The 21,303-nt window shown below is 31.9% G+C and overlaps 5 protein-coding genes across 5 annotated transcripts; 2 read left to right on the forward strand and 3 right to left on the reverse strand.

The window, feature by feature from the left end:
- Positions 1-1,333: 1,333 nt before the first annotated feature.
- Positions 1,334-4,453, reverse strand: PWA37_002321 (uncharacterized protein; the record flags this gene model as incomplete). Its single annotated transcript, XM_064858894.1, has 1 exon — positions 1,334-4,453. The coding sequence occupies one exon, from the start codon at positions 4,451-4,453 to the stop codon at positions 1,334-1,336; it is 3,120 nt and encodes a 1,039-aa protein (XP_064714110.1).
- A 6,230-nt stretch (positions 4,454-10,683) lies between these two features.
- PEX2 (ubiquitin-protein ligase peroxin 2) lies at positions 10,684-11,586 on the forward strand (the record flags this gene model as incomplete). Its single annotated transcript, XM_064858895.1, has 1 exon — positions 10,684-11,586. The coding sequence occupies one exon, from the start codon at positions 10,684-10,686 to the stop codon at positions 11,584-11,586; it is 903 nt and encodes a 300-aa protein (XP_064714111.1).
- A 241-nt stretch (positions 11,587-11,827) lies between these two features.
- On the reverse strand, positions 11,828-13,381 carry ALD4 (aldehyde dehydrogenase (NADP(+)) ALD4; the record flags this gene model as incomplete). The annotated part of the gene is made up of 1 exon (XM_064858896.1): positions 11,828-13,381. The coding sequence occupies one exon, from the start codon at positions 13,379-13,381 to the stop codon at positions 11,828-11,830; it is 1,554 nt and encodes a 517-aa protein (XP_064714112.1).
- Positions 13,382-15,007: 1,626 nt separating this feature from the next.
- Positions 15,008-17,671, reverse strand: NUD1 (Nud1p; the record flags this gene model as incomplete). The annotated part of the gene is made up of 1 exon (XM_064858897.1): positions 15,008-17,671. One exon carries the CDS (start codon positions 17,669-17,671, stop codon positions 15,008-15,010), a length of 2,664 nt encoding a protein of 887 aa, XP_064714113.1.
- Positions 17,672-18,647: 976 nt separating this feature from the next.
- Positions 18,648-20,906, forward strand: NDD1 (Ndd1p; the record flags this gene model as incomplete). The annotated part of the gene is made up of 1 exon (XM_064858898.1): positions 18,648-20,906. One exon carries the CDS (start codon positions 18,648-18,650, stop codon positions 20,904-20,906), a length of 2,259 nt encoding a protein of 752 aa, XP_064714114.1.
- Positions 20,907-21,303: the final 397 nt, after the last annotated feature.

Consider the following 21,303-nt stretch of genomic DNA (forward strand, 5'->3'; position numbering starts at 1 on the left):
CAAAGAATGATGAGAAGTTATTGAAATTCAAAAAAAAATAAGAGTTTAATTCCATTATAACATTAAAATAACAAGACGTACTATATTTATGAATTAATGTTTGTAAAAATATGAATATGTTATAATATTGTTACATGTTTCTTATTTAAAAAGAAAGTTCCCACATTATTGAAATCTTAGGATAATTATTATAACGATATTTTTCAAGTGTAGGAGAGAAATTCTCTTGTCTCTTTTGAAACTTTGAAATCTCTACATCCAGTAAAATACAGGAAGAGATGTCATATATTCATAGAACAATAATGTATCTATATTACAATTCATTTCATATCTGAATTCTTTGTGTATGGTGTTTCTAACATGTACAGTAGGTATGGTATATCATCGGTATGCAACTTTGTATATTTGAAAAATATCTTGATACCACACTTCCTTACAGCTTTTTTTTTGTTCTAATAAAAGGGATTTCCATTTCTTTGAATATTGTTAGAGTAATTTTATGGTGTCTTTCTACTATTCATGTGAGAATAATAGTTCTTAAATACGTTATTTCATTTCGGGTCAAATATAATGTTACAAAAATAGAAGTAGAAGTAGAACCGCTAGTCAAAAATGAAAGTAATAACAGTTAGCATATTTATATAAATGTACATATATATATAGTTAATTGACTTAAGGGGCAATAGTGTTCTCAAATTAGCATATATATATATCATTTATTTTCATACCTGTGTGTACGTATACATACGGAAAAGAGAGGAAATAATTAGGGAATATAGAAAGAAAAAGATTTAAGACAATCTATTTCACAATTAATGATCACTCATCTAGTTAACTTTTCGGTAAATGCAGGTAAAGAAAGATTGTGACTGTTTTTAAGATTATGACAAGTCTTTTATTATGATCATTGAACTAAACCAGTATTAAATCTCCATAATTACAATTTTTCTTAATTAGGAAGATTTAAGGATCTTATATCTTTTAAACTATGATCAGTTGATTTACATAGAAGTAAATTTCCTAATCACAATCTCTTTCTTGAATATTGCCAAAACATGTAACAAAAATATACATGTATTAAAATGTTTATATAGCAAGTATTAGATTGTATAATTGTATTGAATAAGCTAAACTATTTAAAATTAAAAGGTGATATTGATGGTTTATTAAGTATGAGCAAATCTATTTTGGCTGTACAAGATATTTGGAAATCAAAAAAATAATAAACATACAGTATGAAAAATATTAGAATATTATATATGCTTATATAGAAATATTTAATTACTAAATTATTTAGAATTCTTTATTTTAAAATTTTTTGTCTTTAATCAATTTAAATTACCATGAATAATAATAAACCAATGCAATGGGATATACTCCATTTCACGTACATAGTACCACCCTTACCTTCATATGACACAAGAGAAGGTACACCTTCATGAGATACTGTAACACCAGTCGATGATGAGGATAATTGCTCAGGAATATATTGGGAAACTTGTGGTACCATTGTGGTTGGTGATGTTTCTGGTTTTCTAGATTCGACAGTACCGACAACAGTACCAGTTTCTGAAGTAACGTCTTCCTTATCCTTTGTGGATTCAATAACAACTGTCGTAGATGCTCTGGAGTTTTTAGATGTTAGTTGATTTTCACCGTTGGCAAATGCTGAACCAATAGTAGCGGAAACAATAGAAGCAGCTGGAGTTACATTTGTAGCAGTAGTAAATGAGTTAGTCTCTTCTTGTTGGTTCTTTGAATAAACTAGTTCAATAGAACTATGCCCAATGATAGTAGTCATACTTATTTCAGAAGTTGCAGATGGTTCTGGACAATAAGTTGTAGTAATAGTAACTCCATTAACAACTGTAGTCAAAACAACTAAAGTGTCAGTCAAAATAGGTCCAGGCTTTTCACTAGAAATAGTGGAGTTTTTGTAGAGAGGAGATGATATAGAAATTGATGATGACATGAAGCTATTAGATGGAGCTGGGGTGATCACAACAACAACAACTTCAGTAGAGGAGGAACCGTTGCTGTTGGTGACTACAGTTGTGAAGGTCGATGTGGTTGGAACAGTGACTGCACCAGTTGTAGTAGTGGATAAGGTAGATGGAGCTGGGGTGATCACAACAACAACAACTTCAGTAGAGGAGGAACCGTTGCTGTTGGTGACTACAGTTGTGAAGGTCGATGTGGTTGGAACAGTGACTGCACCAGTTGTAGTAGTGGATAAGGTAGATGGAGCTGGGGTGATCACAACAACAACAACTTCAGTAGAGGAGGAACCGTTGCTGTTGGTGACTACAGTTGTGAAGGTCGATGTGGTTGGAACAGTGACTGCACCAGTTGTAGTAGTGGATAAGGTAGATGGAGCTGGGGTGATCACAACAACAACAACTTCAGTAGAAGATGAACCATTGCTGTTGGTGACTACAGTTGTGAAAGTAGAGGTAGTTGGAACAGTGACTGCACCAGTGGTGGTAGTGGATAAGGTAGATGGAGCTGGGGTGATCACAACAACAACAACTTCAGTAGAGGAGGAACCGTTGCTGTTGGTGACTACAGTTGTGAAGGTCGATGTGGTTGGAACAGTGACTGCACCAGTTGTAGTAGTGGATAAGGTAGATGGAGCTGGGGTGATCACAACAACAACAACAACTTCAGTAGAAGATGAACCATTGCTGTTGGTGACTACAGTTGTGAAAGTAGAGGTAGTTGGAACAGTGACTGCACCAGTGGTGGTAGTGGATAAGGTAGATGGAGCTGGGGTGATCACAACAACAACAACTTCAGTAGAGGAGGAACCGTTGCTGTTGGTGACTACAGTTGTGAAGGTCGATGTGGTTGGAACAGTGACTGCACCAGTTGTAGTAGTGGATAAGGTAGATGGAGCTGGGGTGATCACAACAACAACAACTTCAGTAGAAGATGAACCATTGCTGTTGGTGACTACAGTTGTGAAGGTCGATGTGGTTGGAACAGTGACTGCACCAGTTGTAGTAGTGGATAAGGTAGATGGAGCTGGGGTGATCACAACAACAACAACTTCAGTAGAAGATGAACCATTGCTGTTGGTGACTACAGTTGTGAAAGTAGAGGTAGTTGGAACAGTGACTGCACCAGTGGTGGTAGTGGATAAGGTAGATGGAGCTGGGGTGATCACAACAACAACAACTTCAGTAGAGGAGGAACCGTTGCTGTTGGTGACTACAGTTGTGAAGGTCGATGTGGTTGGAACACTGACTGTACCGGTGGTGGTGGTATACACAGTAGATTCTGCAGGTACAGCAACATCATAGATAATTTCAGTGACAGTATATCCGTACTGGTTAGTTGTAGATGTTGTTACTGTTGAAATAGTAGTAGCTTCAGTAATAGAACCCTCAGTAGTAACAGTTGTTGTCTTTGTAATTGGTTCAGATATCCATGCACAGTTTGGAAAATAATAAAATTGCTGTATATATATAAAGGTACCACCAATTTGATATTGAGGATCAGATGGAGTAACAACAAATGGATTATTTTGCGTTTGCCAACCACCATCACAACTTGTGTTGAACCAGTAACGGTGACCATCTATTGCAAAATTAATTTGTAGAGATCCTGGTAAGGTGTTAAAATTTTTAGCATACCATGGATAATAGTCAACACCTAAGAATACAATCATAGACTCGATTGAATTCTTGACTATAAGTGAGCTTGGTACAATTTTTGGATTAATAATATACATACCCTTGTAAACATTGAAGGTTTGTTCTCCAATATTATTTGTGTTAATAAGAACAATTGACCCCTGATTACCAGTAACTTCACCTTGACCTTCTATAGGATTATTGAAAATGATACCTTTCATATCATATCTACTAGGGATCAAATAAGATGCTTCATTTATTAAGCCAGCAAACCCACCAGACTTTATAACACCATTATTTGTTATAGCACCAAGGTAAAGGAACCCGTTTGTGGTCCCACCTTTATCAGCAGTATCATAATCAATAGTACCTGTGTTAATGAAGGAACCGGTTGGAGCTATAGTAAAATTAGTACCTGGTATAGTAGCAGCAGCATTTAATTGTGAAACAGTAAATATACCAGAGTTATCAATACTTGCAGGTGCAATAACAAAATCACTGGCAGAACCTGTTGATTTAATATTTTCGATGTTGATGTTCCCACTGTTTGTAATAGTTGTAGTAGAACCAAATTGTAGACTAGTTAACCCGTTTGTTGAATCACCGATGATATCTAAAGAACCTTTAACGTTAATATTACCATTGAAGGAATATGATGAACCAGATACTAATGCAAGAGTAGCACCTGACTCAATTACGATATCATCGGAAAATGTTTGATCACCAGACAAAGTTGTTGGTGCTGAAATAGTTGTGGTAGCTGCACTTATTTTGGTCACAAGTAATCCTAACAGGGACCATAAAAGTAATAACTGCATTCTAGTAATAAAAAAGAAAAAATTGAGTCAATGGCGAAATATATTTTACTTTACTTTTATTTAATCTTATCTAATTGTGTTTTTCTTTATTGACTTCTGTTTGTAAATATTTTGAGAAAAAAACAAAGAGAAAAGAAAGACAAGAGAAAGAAAGACAAGAAAAAAAGAAAAAGAAAAAGAAAGAGACATTTGCGTACTATGACGAAGATTGAGAAAGTAAGGAAATAAAGGTCAATTTATAAGTTGTATGTATGAAAATATTGATACACTTATATATGTTTGTTTTCTGAGTATTTTCAGTAAGTAATTATTAAGGAGACTAGTAAAAATGATTTTAAAGAGGGACCAATATGTGTCAGACTCTTAGTGTCTAAATATATGCATGCAGATATTTCTACATTATTTTTCGATCATTCCGAATCGGTGTATGAATGATGTAAAAGATTTGCATATCCTATTGTTTCCACTTTTTTGTAGGACTTTCGAGCCTTTTCGATCGAAATTTGGGTGAGCAGTTACACCCCTGGAAGCAGGAAAAAAGTAGGGCTTGCGGAAATATTCCAATTACTTGTCTCAACGTAATCATCTATCTTACCCACAAGAAATGTTGTTTTTTTTTGTTACTTTATTTTTTGTTTGTTTGTATAGCAAAAAATGTTGAAATAGATTGTTCCAAATAAGAATGAAAAAGTGTTCCTGATATCCAATACATAATAAGATACTGATTAATGACCAGTGTTATATTTTATTAAAAAGCACAGAATAAGAAGTAGCAATTCCAACAATAACTTACAGCTTGTTCCTAATAATATGGAATAATTATATAATTATATAGGTATATTCATTGTCTTTTGCCTTATAAATTATTGAATCTCTCTACTTGTGTGTATGTGTGTGTTTTTCACATATATTTCATAATTGATAGGTCTTCAGGATTGCATCTGTTTTCTTTTTGAATATAGAAAGTAGGGCAAGTTGTGTTTTTCTTTTTCCCCCTTCCCCCCCACCCAAAAATAAAAAAACAAAAAAAAAATAACAATAAAAATATTAATAGAAACTGGAAATTTTTGCACGATCCCGATATCTGATAAAAGAAATTATTGAACAATAGTCTACAATACATGCATAATCGTTATTGTTACATAATGTATTATATGAAGCAAGATTTAGAAAAACATTATTGTTAGTCTTTTCTCTCTCAAAAAAACTATCGGGTATTAATATAAGGGACTTGATTGTTTGGTAAATAATAATAGTGCGAATAATTATGGTTCTAAAAATGTTTGGTGCATATCTAAGAAAAAGGGAGAAAGACGTGAATGATGACTATATTCTTTTATTCTCTTTTTTTTTCTTTTATTTCTGGTAGTCTTAAACCTATTAAGAGTTTTCGAAGTTCTTCATTTTGATGTTCTTAGAAATAAGTAAAACCTACTTAAAAGATATACCAAAAAAACAACTTTAATAATAATTTTTTTTGACATCTACATTACGTTTGTGAAGTAGAAGATCCATATTATGAACGCAATATGTTGAATTACTAAGTCTTGATTAAATAGAAAGAAATTTGTTCTTTTATTTTTATTTTTTTTTTGGTTGGAATATTCTTTAAAATATTGTTAGAACCTAAAAAATAAAGCGTACAATTTTAATAAAATAAAAAATGTACAATATTTGCCCTAATGTTGTGAGGCTAAAAAAGAAAGAAACCGCAGACAAAACAAGAAGCCCATACCATGGCACTATTTTTTTTTTCTATGACTGACAATTTAAAAACCGTTATTTCTGGGGATCTTTTTTCTTCATTTCCTTTTTAGTACACGGTGAATAATTTTGGGAAAGAGAAATACCTCATTTGAGTTTTATAAGAAATTTCACAATACGGGAAAAAAATTTTCAGGGAAGAAGAGAACTTTTTGAAAGAAATTTTTTTTTGCCTTTATGGATGTTTTCCTTTCTGCTACTTCTTGCTTGAGTCTTGTATTATTTTTAAAATTAGTAGAGAACCACTTTCTGTTTTCTTTTTCTGTTGTACAGAGAATTAAGAATATCCTCTGAACTATAAAATTTTTTGTTGGCCAAGTTAGCTCATTTGATAACGATAACTATAAATGTACAAGCCATAACCAATTGGTTCTGCATCATTAATGTGTATAGGAAATGTCCAACTAGAGTATTAAATGGGAAAAAAATAAATAAATAAATAAATAGACAGCACGGGTTATTGTTTGCAAAGAAAAAAAAGAAAGATTGTTGTTTTTTTGTTACGGAACTATTGTTGTATTAAGGAATTATAATACATGTAACAAAAACAATACATGCCTGAAAAGGTATATAGAATTCGACAATCACCAAAATTTGTCGAAGTTTTATCAAAAAAGGAAATATTTAAATAAACACACAAAAAAACTGAATAAAAATAACTTTTTTTTTATTTTTGTTATATCACAATAAATACTTTAACACAACTTACAATAGTTCTTACTTCTATACTAGCAATTATTCAACAAAATAGATCAATACAAGTTGCTTCATACACAAAAGTCTCGCAATCGTATATTTCTTCTTACTGTCTTTTCTATTTTATTTTTGGTATTGAAATTAATCAACTAATCTGTAATGCCTGCAAATCTGTAATCTAGGAGATTTTAGAGTCTTTGTACTGCATCCATAGATTGTCCTATTTCTATAGGATTTAATCTTCTGTTCCCCCTCCCCCCTTTCCGCCTCTCCCCATATTAATAATTTATTAGTAGAGTTCAACAAGGTTTGTTATAGAATTTTTTTCTTTCATTTTATTTTTTTTGGAATCACTAAAGACTTTGCTGAGGATATTTTTCATTTTTCTATATAATTGAACTTACCTAACTTAATTTCCTTGATGCATTATACAGTGAGTTATTGCTTTTACTAACTTTCATTGGATTTAAAACCATTTACTTAACAACATTCTAACATTGATTGGTTTAATAGACTACTTGATGTTTTTTTTTTTAAAAAAAATAAAAACGAGGATTCTCAGTCTCTTCTGACAAATTTGATAAACTTGCTACTGGTTGTAACATATCTGAAGATTTTTAATTCTTACTAAATCAATGATAGAATACTTATTTCTATTGTTCCTCAATTTAACCAGCAAGATATTTTACTTAGTGTATACAAGAAAAATCTAAACTATATTTATGTTACCTACAAGTATGTGTTTATAAATTTAAGTATGCCTTATCTTTTTCTTATCAACTTAGTAGATTTATTATCTTGAGATTCATAACGCTATTTTAACAGCTGCTGATACCTTGGTTATAGTACCAGTTGTTTTTTTTTTTTCATTGTTTGTTCCAGTGGTTTATTCATTCCTACATCACATATCTGTCTGAGTCATGAAAGAAATTATAATCTGCTTATGATCATGTATTTTTAATATGCAATTACCTACCTTCCTTGGTCTTTCTAAATTTTTTTTTGATTATTTGCTTTTATTACAATAACGTTATTCACAACTAATTTTTTCAAGTGAGATAATGCACTAGCTTTAAATACTTTATAACCATCCAACTTGGCATTTTTAATTGTTTGTTTATGTAGAGGCCATATACCACACATGTACATATTTGGTTATTCTTTAGAGTTACAAAGAGTCTTGATTGGTATAATCAGTAAAGATTTCTTTATTTTAACAACACTACGTTGCTAGATAGTAGCAAATTGTTTTTGCAGAAAATTTGATTTTGCTGTATTGGATAGTACACAAAATATCATAAACTGCGTTACATTTGTTTGTATCTTCTTTTAATGTTCTACATGCATCTTCAAGTGAAAAATATTGTCTCTGATATGTTAAATGTATGTACTTTTCTTGATATTGCATGATAATTCAACAGGTACACCTAAATTGTACTTAGGCATTCGTACTGAGGGGATTTCAATTTTTTGTTATCTTGAAGGGGGAGAAATATAGTGTTTGTCAAATTGTTGTTTTTAGAATACGCTGTAACAGATAATGATTAATTCTTTATGTAAAAATTTCTTTGGTACTAAAACAGATATAAGATGAAAAAAAAAGGTAAAGAAAATTTTTAAAAGTTGATTGTTGTATGTTAGTTAGCTTTTCCTATTCATGCATCAATCCTAGAAGTCTTCCTATTTAATATAAAAAAATCATTTTTTATATGCTTTAGATATGTTCCTATAAGGATAAAAATATGTTTTTTTTTATTTTTAATTAACAAGAAAGAAGTATAGGTTATAGAAGGAATCAATTTTTGGTACTTTTTAAAGCCTTTTTTTATAAAATGTAGCATTTAGATTTTGAGAATTAGCACCTTTGTATATGTATTGAGTTAAATATATGCTCAATTACATTCTATAATTATTAAATAGTTTTAGTACTCAAAAATACGACAAGGCTATTCCCTTTTCTACTTACACAAAGTATGGAGTTAAGAATGTACAAAAAAATTGTAAATAAAATATGAATATAACACAAGGAGATGGCCTTTGGTCTTATATATACGATTTATTGAGTAGTTTCTCTCTGCGAACAACAAAAATAATAACCAAATAGTTTTATTGATGTTTATTAATATGTAAACTGTTAAAATAGAATGTTCTATGATGAAATAGATAGAACAATAAGATTTTAGCAGACATTAAACGATAAATTGTTGGGTAATAATCGTTGAGAGGTCACCAAAAGTTGTTGAGTTTGTTTATTAAATATCTTACTGTTTGTAGAGGAAAATGACTTAGTATTAACATATATAAAGCCGAGGATTTCATCATACATTACTTTTATCTTATTTACAATCTTTGTATATTATTATTTCTATGTTGTATATAGAGAAAGAAAGTGAAGAACTTTATTATAATTTTGTATACCAAATCTGTTTAATATAATATTAAAAATGTTTACTATATATCCGATGACTACAGGCGCTCACTCTCATCAATATCAAATATTCAAAGGTAAGCATAAATAAACTTCCATTACCAACTATCCTTTTGTAAGTTACGTTCAAAATTTTACCTTTACTTTGTTAAAAAAATATGAAAAATATCATTTTCACGCACACTTATTTAATGTTCAATAACACTAAAGCAACAAGCCAATGAATAAAATCTAATGGGATTTGAACTTTTATTGCATTAATACTTTTGAAGTTAGTAGTTTTGTAGGATACAATATGATAATTGAATGATCAATTCAAGCTGTTATAAAGGATGGTATTACTGATAAGTGAGTCATGTATTTCTTCTGTAGTATTTAATATTTCTACTCAAGAATAAAAACTGCCATAATAAGTAACTTGTTCAAGTTCTATAGTCTATTGTAAATTCATAAAGTAGAAATATAATAATAAACACTGTATAACATTTTTTTAGATTCAAAATATGTAACTATAAAAGTATAATCAAAAAGTGGATAATGATCAAATTTTCTATGGAGTTGAAGCAAGACTCATTATAGTGGTAACTATTAAATTTACTTTTGATGGAAAATATGGTAAAATATGCTAAATTTACTTAACTACCATGAATCTATAATTACTATGTGCAATTCTATTTTTGAGAAGCAAATAGTTGTAATATGACTAATATTTTTTGACAGTTGCATTTTATGAGTCTTAGAGTTCAGTACATATATTTAGCATACATAGCATATGATAAAAAAAAAGATAGTGCTTGTATTATTGATATATATATATATATATACTATTAAAGTGGCAATCAGCATTATGAGTAAAAAATACTTCCTAACGACTACTTACTCATACATGTCAGGTCACAAAATAAGAAAATGTATTCTACTCTTTGTACCAAATTGTTGCTCTTTCATAACATTCTAGATAAAGAGTAAACCTAGACCAATTCGCAAGATACTAGTTCAACTTTCTTAACATATCTTTTAACATTTTTTTTTTTCATATAATTTATTGTAAAAAAAAAAATACTTTTAAGAGAATCATATTTAAATCATCTATCTATATTTTTTACTCTAAATTCTTAAAACTTTTTGACATTTACAACTCTACAGGATAAGCCATCCTCTTTATGAATTAGAATTTTCTTGTGTAAATAATTTTCGAGAAATGTACAGATAGGTTTATCCAAGTATCTTTAAATGTTCAATACTTAATTCAGCCCTTAACCTTATTAATTAATTGATTTCTTTTTTTGTTTCCGGTCGAAAAAAACTATCCAAGAAAAATAATCGAATTAAGCACATTTGAATGTCAAGAATTGAAGGTTGCAATGCTCACATAATACATTATTCTCAACTCTTCACACAAAAATATAATAGCCAATACAAACCTAACAAGACTGTTAGTACAGTATTAGTGAACATGAACATGTTAAGAGTATCACATATCGATTCAGAGGAATTAGATACAGAGTTGTATGAACTTATATGGACAAAATTCAAATCGATTATCCCTTTAGTAAGAAACCAAGAAGAATGGAGGTTTTTCGTTGATACCCTAGTATTTCTATTTTCTAGTCATTACTTCAGTTTTAGTGGTGGTATAACAACAACTTATGGTTCTCATTTAAGTAATCTGGGTTTCACATGCCATAAAGTCTCCTTATACCTTCTTTCTGTCTTCAAAAGATATTTCAACAATAAGTTATCGAACAGATGTTCATCTTCGCCACTCTATAAAAGAATACGAACAATTATTAATCTATTGGATTTAATTAATTTTATACATTTTATTAGAAACTCTAACACCAAATATTATACAATTTTACATCGAATATTAAAAGTTCAACCAGTAAGTTTGGATACAGGTTCTTCATTCTACAAGAACTCCATATATTCAAGATTAGAGTATCAGAATAAACAGTTGTTATGGAATACTACTTTGGAGTTATTGAACATAACTATATTACCCAGCACAACACAATATTTCAATTATTTTCGACGGAAGAACAATATTAGCACAACCAATTCACCTACTTCTAAGCATGTTGTTTGTTGTCTTTGTAATGAATTTCCCACTAATCCGTATAGAATTCAATGTTGCAAGGGCATATATTGTTATTTATGTCTATTGAAAAGCATAGAATGGAAACATTGTTACAAATGTAATGAAAGTGGTAATTTAAAAGGAATTTCATATTTTGAATCGTAGATAAAAAAAAAAAAGAGGAAAGAAAAAAAACAAAAAGGAAGAAAGAAAATATGGACAGCATTGCAAAGAAATTGGTACCCAATTATTACATATAATCGATATCTTTATTATTTTTCTCTATTAGATTTATTTTACTCTCTATTCTATTTTTTTTTTTTTTTTTTTTATATAAATATTATACATAAAGAGGGAATAATGAATATTAACTAGAACAATGTATATATGTATCCAAAATCAATGATCAGTCGATCTTCATACGGACAGCTTTAACTTGAGTGTAGTTATCTAATGATTCAAGACCCATTTCTCTCCCTAAACCAGAGGCATTGAACCCACCGAATGGAACCATATGATGGAAGTCATTGTAAGTGTTAACCCAAACAGTACCGGCATTGATATTTTCTGACAACTTGATTGCATTGTTAATGTTGGAAGTGTGAATACCAGCAGCTAATCCGTATTCTGAATCGTTAGCCATCTTAATGACTTCGTCAACGGTTCTGAATTTAGTGACGGTGACCACAGGACCGAAAATTTCCTCTTTGACAATTCTCATGTCCTCTGTGACGTTACCAAAGACGGTTGGTTTAATGAAATAACCCTTATCGCCTAATCTTTCACCACCGGTGATAATGGTAGCACCTTCCTCCTTACCAATTTCAATGAATTTCAAAATTTTTTCCAATTGCATTTGAGAAGTTTGGGCACCCTGGAAAGTTAACTCATCAAATGGGTTACCAACCCTCAAATTTTCTATGCTGGTCTTAAGTTCTTGGATAAAATCGTCATAAGCTTTTTCCTCTACGTAGACTCTTGAACCTGCACAACAGACCTCACCAGAGTTATAAAAGATACCAGTGATGACATTTTGGACGGCCTTAGACATGTCTGCGTCTGCAAAAACAATATTTGGGGATTTCCCACCCAATTCCAAAGTACATTTCTTTAAAGACCTAGCAGCGTTTTGGTAGATGTGTTTACCAGTAGCAGTGGAGCCGGTGAAAGCGATTTTCTTGACCTTTGGGTGGGTAGTCAAAGCCTCACCGGTGATCTTACCGAATCCAGAGACGATGTTAACGACACCGGGTGGGATACCGGCCTTGGCGACATATTTGGAAACGTACAAAGCAGATAATGGAGTGGATTCTGCGGTCTTCAATACCACGGTGTTACCTGCGGCTAAAGCTGGACCAATCTTCCAAGCCCACATTAATAGAGGGAAGTTCCACGGGATGATTTGACCACAGACCCCCAATGGCTGTCTCTTTGTGTAGGAGAAATGGGTGGAGCCCGTGTTTATGGTTCTACCGTCGATCTTGTCAGCAATCCCTGCAGCGGACTTCAAGTAGTTGATGACCAACTGGACGTCGCCCCTTGCAGAGGCGATAGCTTTCCCGTTGTCCAGGGACTCGATGGAGGCGACGATTTCCTTATCCTTTTCGATGAACTCAGCCAGTTTATATAGTGCCTCACCTCTCTTGATTGGATCGATCTTACTCCAGGAGCCGTTTTCAAAAGCCTTTGAGGCTGCCTCCACGGCGATTTCGATATCGTCTTCCCTACCTTCGTAAACGTGGCAAATTTCTTCTTCGGTAGATGGGTTTATGACTTCGAAAGTCTTGTGTTGTACAGATGGAACGAATTTATTGTTGATGAATAAACCGGTTGGCTGTTCGTATTCTAGACCGTTAGGTAATTTGATGTTAACGGAAAGAGGTAGTTGCGAGAAACAACGAAGTTGACGGTATAGTGTATATCTAGAGGATTTAACAGTTTGAACGGATGCAGAAAACATGATTTTTGAATATTAATTAGTTTAGTTTAGCTTAATTTAATTTAATCTGTGTTGAGTTGTGTTGAGTTGTGTTCTTTTTTGTTTTTATTTCTTTATCTTTTTCTGTTATTAATACATATACTTAGATGCGGCAGTTGTAGTAGTATGTATATATATATGTATGTGTGAATGTGTGAATGTAAACAATTAAACAAAAAAGGAGGGGAGGAAAAAAAGGTGTATACAATTAACGGTGTTATATATATAATATAATGTAACATAATTCTCCACTTTTCTCTAATCTTCTCTTCTCTTCTTTCCACTAGCCGACTCCACAAATTAAAGCACAATAAATATGGCTCTAGCAAATATTTTCTCTAAGTAAGAGTGTTTTGTTTCAAATCCTAGAGAATGAATAACCGTTATGAGAAAAAACCTTTGCTCTAACTAACCAATGGGATAGGATATCCAAGAATAATATCCAGCCATGTTTTCTTTTCCCAAAAACATCCCCGACTTTGCCTCCACTCTTCCACTCTTCCACTCTTTTTTCCGACTCTAATGCACCTAAACCAGTAACTAAAGTAGGTATCGCCCATCTACATTACTAATCACATCTACCGATGTCCTTCTCATCTCATCCCCTTCATCTTCTTCATCGGCTATTCTTTTTCTCCTCATCTCTTTCTTCCGTTATTGAAAAAAAGAAAAAAAAGAAATAACATAACGTCATACGTCATAGTGTGAGAAAAAGGAAAGAAAACACCGAAAACACTTTTTGTTTGTTATTTTATTATTATTATTATTATTTTTTTTTTCTTTTCTTTTTTCAGTGTTTTCTGGGCTTACCCCGCTTTTCTTCCCCTTTCTTTCAACCTTTTTTTTTCTCTCTCTTCCTCCTCCTGTGCCCGCCGTCTTTGCCCCGCCCCTTATCTTATCTTATCTTATCTTGTATTGTATTGTATTGTATTGTATTATATTGTTTTATTTTTCTAAAATGCCGTTTGTACAATGGAGGAATTTTTGCTTTTTTTTCTTTTTCCTTTTTGCTTTTTTCTTTTTGCTTTTTTCTTTTTTCCGTTTCTAGTTGGCTTTGGGTTTTTTTGTTTTACGTTTGTATGAAGAGAGAGAAAGGGTGAATTTGGATAATGAAAAGAAACAAGAAGAACAAGGAGGAGAGGAGGGGATGGGGACGGGAAAAAAAGAGAGTGGAGAAGTAAAACGAAACGACTGCCCCAACAAATGAACATAAATAGTAAGCTCCGTTCCGTGGATTTTCTTTTCTTTTCTTTTCTTTTTTTTTTTTGTGAGAGGAAGAGAAAGGGGAGAGACAAACATCCACACGCCCACCTCTGCACCAGCCGTGTGTCTTTGCTCTCTTTTTTTTTTCCTTTTCCTCCCCTCTCCGCTGGATGTATCCATTCTTTGGTGAGAAATAAATAAGTCCGCAATCTCGGGCTTGGCACCCTACAATCAGGGTTTGAGCTATCGTTAGGGTTCGGGTGAGTTGATCTTGTAAACATTCATTGCTCTACCTCTTCTATATCTATCTATCTATCTCTCTAATACATTATATGTGTATGTATGTATACGTGTACAATCTTTAATGATTCTTTCCTTTTTCTTTTTCTTTTTCTTTTTCTTTTCCTATATACTGATATACTCTAAACATGGAATAGCCCTTTTCAACATTCCTTTCAATTCAGGTTCTAGTCTCTCTCTGTTCATTCTTCCGTTCTCATACAACAGCCTTTTGTTTCCATCCAGTTTTAAAATCTTCAAATGACTATACGGCAAAAACTGTATTAAATTCTCCCAACTTGACAAATCGTTATATGATAAGTTCAATTCCTGTATAGACATCAATCTAATCTCCATCCTTGGGTCCCTAGGCAACTCCCTCATCCTACCAATACCAACTATCTCTAACTTCTGTAATGAACCAGGTATCTTGCTCAAGGATATCAAATCTTCCACATCCCCGCCAAGTATACTCAACTTCACCATCCCAGTTGGTAAAAACTTCATTTCAGGAAACCTCTTATAACATCTTATCTCTAATTCCTTCAATCTTGGTAACGGTAAAAACTGTTGTGTTCTCGATTTACCCACTATTTTAAGTCTATCAGATCGTATCTTTAATATTTCTACCTTACTCATACATGTACTTGTAGTTTCACTCTCACTCTCACTCTCACCCTCACCCTCACCACTATTCATGTCTTGATGGAATATAACAGACACTAACGGATTCCCATTCAAATTTATACTTCTTAACGACCTCAATCTATCCAAGTTATATACCTCGGTGATCTCATTGTTACTCAAATCTAAATGCTCAACGGCGTGCCATCCATACTCCCCAACTTCCTCCATTAACTCCTCAAAGTCTATCGGCCCCCTGATACAATTATCGCTCAAATCTATTCTTTTTATCATCGATCCGCTAGGTAATCCGTTCAAGGATCTGATTCTATTGGAACTTATGTTCAACTTTTGCACATTGATAAATCCGTGTTGTCCTAACCATGACAAATCCGTCTTGAATTGATTATTTGATAAATTTAATATCTTCACATTATTACTATTATTACTATTATTACTATCATTACTATCATTATTATTATCATTATATATATAGGTGTCATTTATTAAGTTCTTGGAAAGGTTCAATTCTATCAAATTTTTAGGGATGCTGTTGCCACTATTAAACAGTTTGATATTATTGTTCGATAAGTCACATTTAATTAGTGATGGTAAACATAACGCTAAACTTGTGATATCTTTCAAATCCTGTCCCTTGGCATCCAATTCAGTAACCGTCTCCCAGTCTCTATCTATCAATAACGGAGTCAGCTTACGTATCAACTGCATTTTATGTGCTTCTAATGTCTCAATGCTCGATTCCAAATCTTGGAAGCCAGTCTTGATCCTAAATGGTAATGGGGTATCTTCTAGAATAGAATTTTGTCCGTTTCTTTTCGTGTTTTTCACTTGTCTACTATCATCATCATCAATGTCGTTGTTTTTGTTTTTGTTTTTGTTTTTGTTTTTGCTGTAATTAGTGTTAGTGTTATTAACATTATCATTATTGTCACTGCTATGACTACGATGATTATTACTTGTTCTTAGATCTTTGAAAAGATGGATTTTGCTTAACTTTCTTTCAGATGGATGCGTAGCAGTAGTTGTAGCAGTGGAAGAACTTATATCTGCTACGGTATGGTTTGCAGATATGTCTTGTGAATTCGTTTGATCTATATCTCGTACCCATTTACCTAAATTGTTTTCAAAATTTAACCCAGCTACTAATGGTGTAATTAATGTCATCTTATTCTTATTCTGCGATATCATATCATCAAAAACATTATTTGCGTCACGCAACACTTCGTTTGACGTCTCCAAATCTTCACTCTGCTCTTCCTCCTCACTACTGTTTATCGTATTGATATTATAATTACTACCGTTATCATTATTGCTATAATTATTACTGCTACTACTGTTATTATTATTATTATTATTATTATTATTGCTGTTGTTGTTGTTGCTGTTGTTGTTATTACTATTTTTTGTCTTTTTATTTTTAAACGTGTTATAAACCTCACCAGATAATTCGCCTATTCCCTTAACAATAAGGTCGTTTAGACTATTTCGTGTCAGATTAGGGTTACCATGTTTTAAGTTGTCTCTCCTTTGACCTTTCCTCAAATATGATAAAAATTCTGGGTCATCCATAGTGGTTCTGTTCGAGGATTTGTGACGTTGCTGTACTGTATCAAATGGATCGTGGCTCAGTCGCGTACTGCTATGAATAGTGACACTACTATTACTACCACTATCCTGCTCCTCATTCTCATTCAGTAGATCGAGACTTTGATCACTCTGTGAATACGTATTGTTGTTATCTGTATAAAACTTTGAATTGCGCATTGGAGACTGTAATTGACGGTCAGAAAAAAACGAAGAGTAAGACAAATTTGTTGATTTTCCATCATGTGAATAGTTCATTTGATTATGATTATCATTCAAGAAAAAATGACTATTTTCGTCAATATCATCACCGCTATTATTATTGTTATTATTATTGTTATTACTATGACGATTGAAATATCTATTAACTCCCCTTAAGTTACTTGACATAGAGTCATCAAACTCACTATTCGAATTCAAAGTATCATAATTGGACAACTGCTTATTAAAATTATTGTGATTATCATTCCATTTTGAGGAAACAACCGGGTTTTCAACATTTGAGACATCACTGTTGTTATTACTATAGTCTACGAATTCTTCATAAACTTTCCTAGCCATTTTAGCCACCAATTTGCCCGGTGTACTTCTGTATAAACAATAATTCAGTCAAAAATACAAGCTTGCAAATCTCTCTTCTCTATTTAAATAAACATATAAAGCTAATACCACTACAACAATTTTCTAGCATAACCATCTATAACTGTGCACCAGTATTATGAATATTATGATTTTTAGGATGATTGGATCAAGTGAAAAATCTCAAAAATCTAAACAAATAGAGAGGTCGAGGAGATTTTTTTTTTCTCTTCGTTACTCGCAGAACACGAAAATATTTTCGCACTATTTACGTCTCTGTTATTTTGCTCACAGAAAGTAAACAAACGAAACAAAAGGACGGGAACCTCATCACGAATTGTAGACTATTTTTTTTTTTTCGTTCCTCCCCCTCCAAAAAATAAATAAATAAATAAATAAAGATATACAAAAAAAATAAAAAAAGACGATTTCGGTTTGAAACAAACAAATTTTCATACTGAAAGACAAAGAAAGAATGAAGAATCCATTGATTTGATTGATTTGATTGATTGACTACTCCATTGCAACTGTTAGTAAATGCAACTTGCTGGTTGACCAGATTTTTGCAGCATTTGTTTGACACACTAGATCTTGGATATACAGATACTCTAATCACACACAACTATATTATTCAGTATAACAGGGGTGTTACAGTATATATCATCAGCCAGGGAAAGGAGATCCAAAACAAACAAGCAAGCAAAGCCAAATACATAAGGTTGAGTTATTGGGTAAAGAAATTATATATATCCTGCTTGGCACTTATTTCATACATATTATCTTTTCAGTTATATTATTAACAAAGGGGTAGACATAAAAAATTATAAAAGACATATATCTAATTGTTGTAAGAAAATTAAGCTTCTTCTACCACTACTTGTTTGCCAGAAACATTTCTTTGTTTTTTCTTTGTTTCTTTCTTCTTCTTCTTCTTCTTCTTCTATTCTACAATTACAAAATGAATGGCAGCCAGGTTCGAAGATCAGATGAAGATTTGATTAGAAATGGTTCAATGGTTTCAATAATAAACGATACAGGCTCAGAGAACCAATTTTTTAAAGCCCTTCCTGACAATATGAAATTGTCTTTTAATAGCCCAATACAATCAAAATCTCAATTTCCGACACCATATTCCTCAAACTTACTAGACACTACACAGAGACACAATATTTTAACAATGAATAAAAGCAATAGCAGTAGTAGTAGCAGTAGTAGTAACGATAATGATGCTAAGACTAACAAAAATAATGATATTAGTACCACGTATACTGCTCATGATTATGATACTACGTTCTATGGAAATCCAGATTCTTCTTTTATTGATAAAAATTCGAATATATATTCGAAAAACGAAGATAATGTACATGATGCAAATCTGAATAATACCATACATAAAACAGAAAATGATAGGAATATAAATATTAAAAGGGAAAAAAGTTTTAATAAAGATAATTTTAACAACAACATTAATAACACAACCGAAAATGATATAATAGAAAATATAAACCATATGAGCACACAAACGTCCAATGCGTTACAATTTTCGCATATAGAATCTACTAGTATAAAGCAATCTAAGTACCCATCGAAGATAAACATGAATTATAACAGTAATAACAATGTGAGTCGCTTGAATATTCCAACTGTTAATAACAATATGACAAATAATAATAACAATAACAATAATAATATTCACACTGATTTTTTATTGCCTTCACCTGTACAGTTTGGTGAATTTTTATACGATTCACCTGCTGGGATAAGTTTTTTCCATAATACCCCTGCAAAATCCCCATTAAAATTCATAACAGAAGATTTTAGCACTAATCATAGTAACGATAAAAAAACTAATAAATACGAAAATCAGTATAATGGACCTACCTCTTCTAACTCATTGCATTTTTTTAATTCAATCAATAATGTGGAATCTAATAATAACAACAACACAGATACAAGCTCTAATCAAAATAATAATATTAATAATAATAATACTAACAATACATTAATAGATATATGGGATAAATTGTCTAGTAATACAAGGACTCCGTTGCGTAAAATAGATATCAATCTAATGTTCAATAATGGACAACTATTAACTAATTCTAATTCATTATCACCTTTGAAAAAATTTTCTATGTCATTGACTCCATATGGTAGAAAGATTTTAAATGACTTAGGTACTCCATTTAATTACACTGTAAATTCAAATCAAAACCAAAACCAAAATAACAATAATAATAACAATAATAATATTGTTACAAACAGTAATATTAAAACGTACTTATTCGGTGGATCATCAAATAGCGCCATGATAGATTTCCAGAGAGCAAGAAAAGGTATAATATTTGATACCCCAAATGATATTAATTCATTAATGAAAAACAATACCATATTGTCTCCAAGTAAACTTAGCTCGTTTGATATTGCATTCAGAAGCCCTAAACTGATAACGACCCCCAAAAAAGATAAAAGAAACAACAAGAACAGTTTAAATGATAGTCATATACCTAAGTTAAAAATCGCAAGTGATAAAAACATTCACGATAATATTCAGTTGGATAGTATTGATAAAAAACTGGATCCTGATGCACACGTTGATGAATCATCACCTACTACAATTCAGTTAAATTCCTCAGTCACTAAATCATTGCCAAAGATGGAAAGAAATATTTATAACAAACTGCCTGACAGAATTCCTTTATTATCAAGAAACATGTCTCCTTTACAAAAGGTTGCTTTGGATATGAGTTTTTCGCCAACACCACATTCCAATCTTCATGCTCCAGTAGATATCAAACCGCGGCTTCCAAATGAAAGCCGATCAAGCAGTAATGTACTTACGTTTTTGCCAGTGTCTGATTTACCAAAGATGGGTTCTTTCAAGAGCGAACGTACGGCATCTACATTGACTAATAACGACACATTGATAAATTCACAAAATTCTCAAAATTCTCAAAAATCAGCATCATTACCAAAGTTACCTTCTATAACGACGTTTCCCTCTACAACTATTCTCCCACAACAGGTACAGTCTAAAAAAGGTGTAGTGAAGAAAAAAAGAATAACCAAGGCCAAACAACCGAAATTCCAAATCTTTGTTTCTAGTGTTCACAAGTTTAGTGACCCAAATTCATCTGTTCCAGTCACATCCTTAAAGCATGGCCATCATACCCATTCATCTGCTAATAATAAAACAAACAAACGTACTAAGAAGTAAGGTGATCTTGTTTGTTGATTTTCTGGTTTAGAAAATATAGCTATTTAAACATAATTATTTACGAATCTTTTAGTTTCATACATACATAATTTTACACATCGATTTAATTTATATACATCCTGAGTTTCTTGTTGTTATGAATTTTAGATATCAATGATAATCTCCACGGTATTTTTATATCCTTTGATTTTTGGTCATATCTTCAACTGGTCAAAATTATCTATGTAGATGTCAAAATTCTTCAGAGTTTTTCCATTCCGAAAACGGAGTCATTTTATAAAGGCACCCGAAGATAGTGTCAATGGAATTTTAGAGGAGATTATCCAACTAGAAGGGTAGTCACATTGTTAAACGTCTTTACATGTAAACATTTCTGAAAGGACCCATTCATACTCAA

The sequence above is a fragment of the Arxiozyma heterogenica genome, assembly GCF_036370985.1.
Source record: "Arxiozyma heterogenica strain weizmannii chromosome Unknown scaffold_20, whole genome shotgun sequence".
NCBI lineage: Eukaryota > Fungi > Ascomycota > Saccharomycetes > Saccharomycetales > Saccharomycetaceae > Arxiozyma > Arxiozyma heterogenica.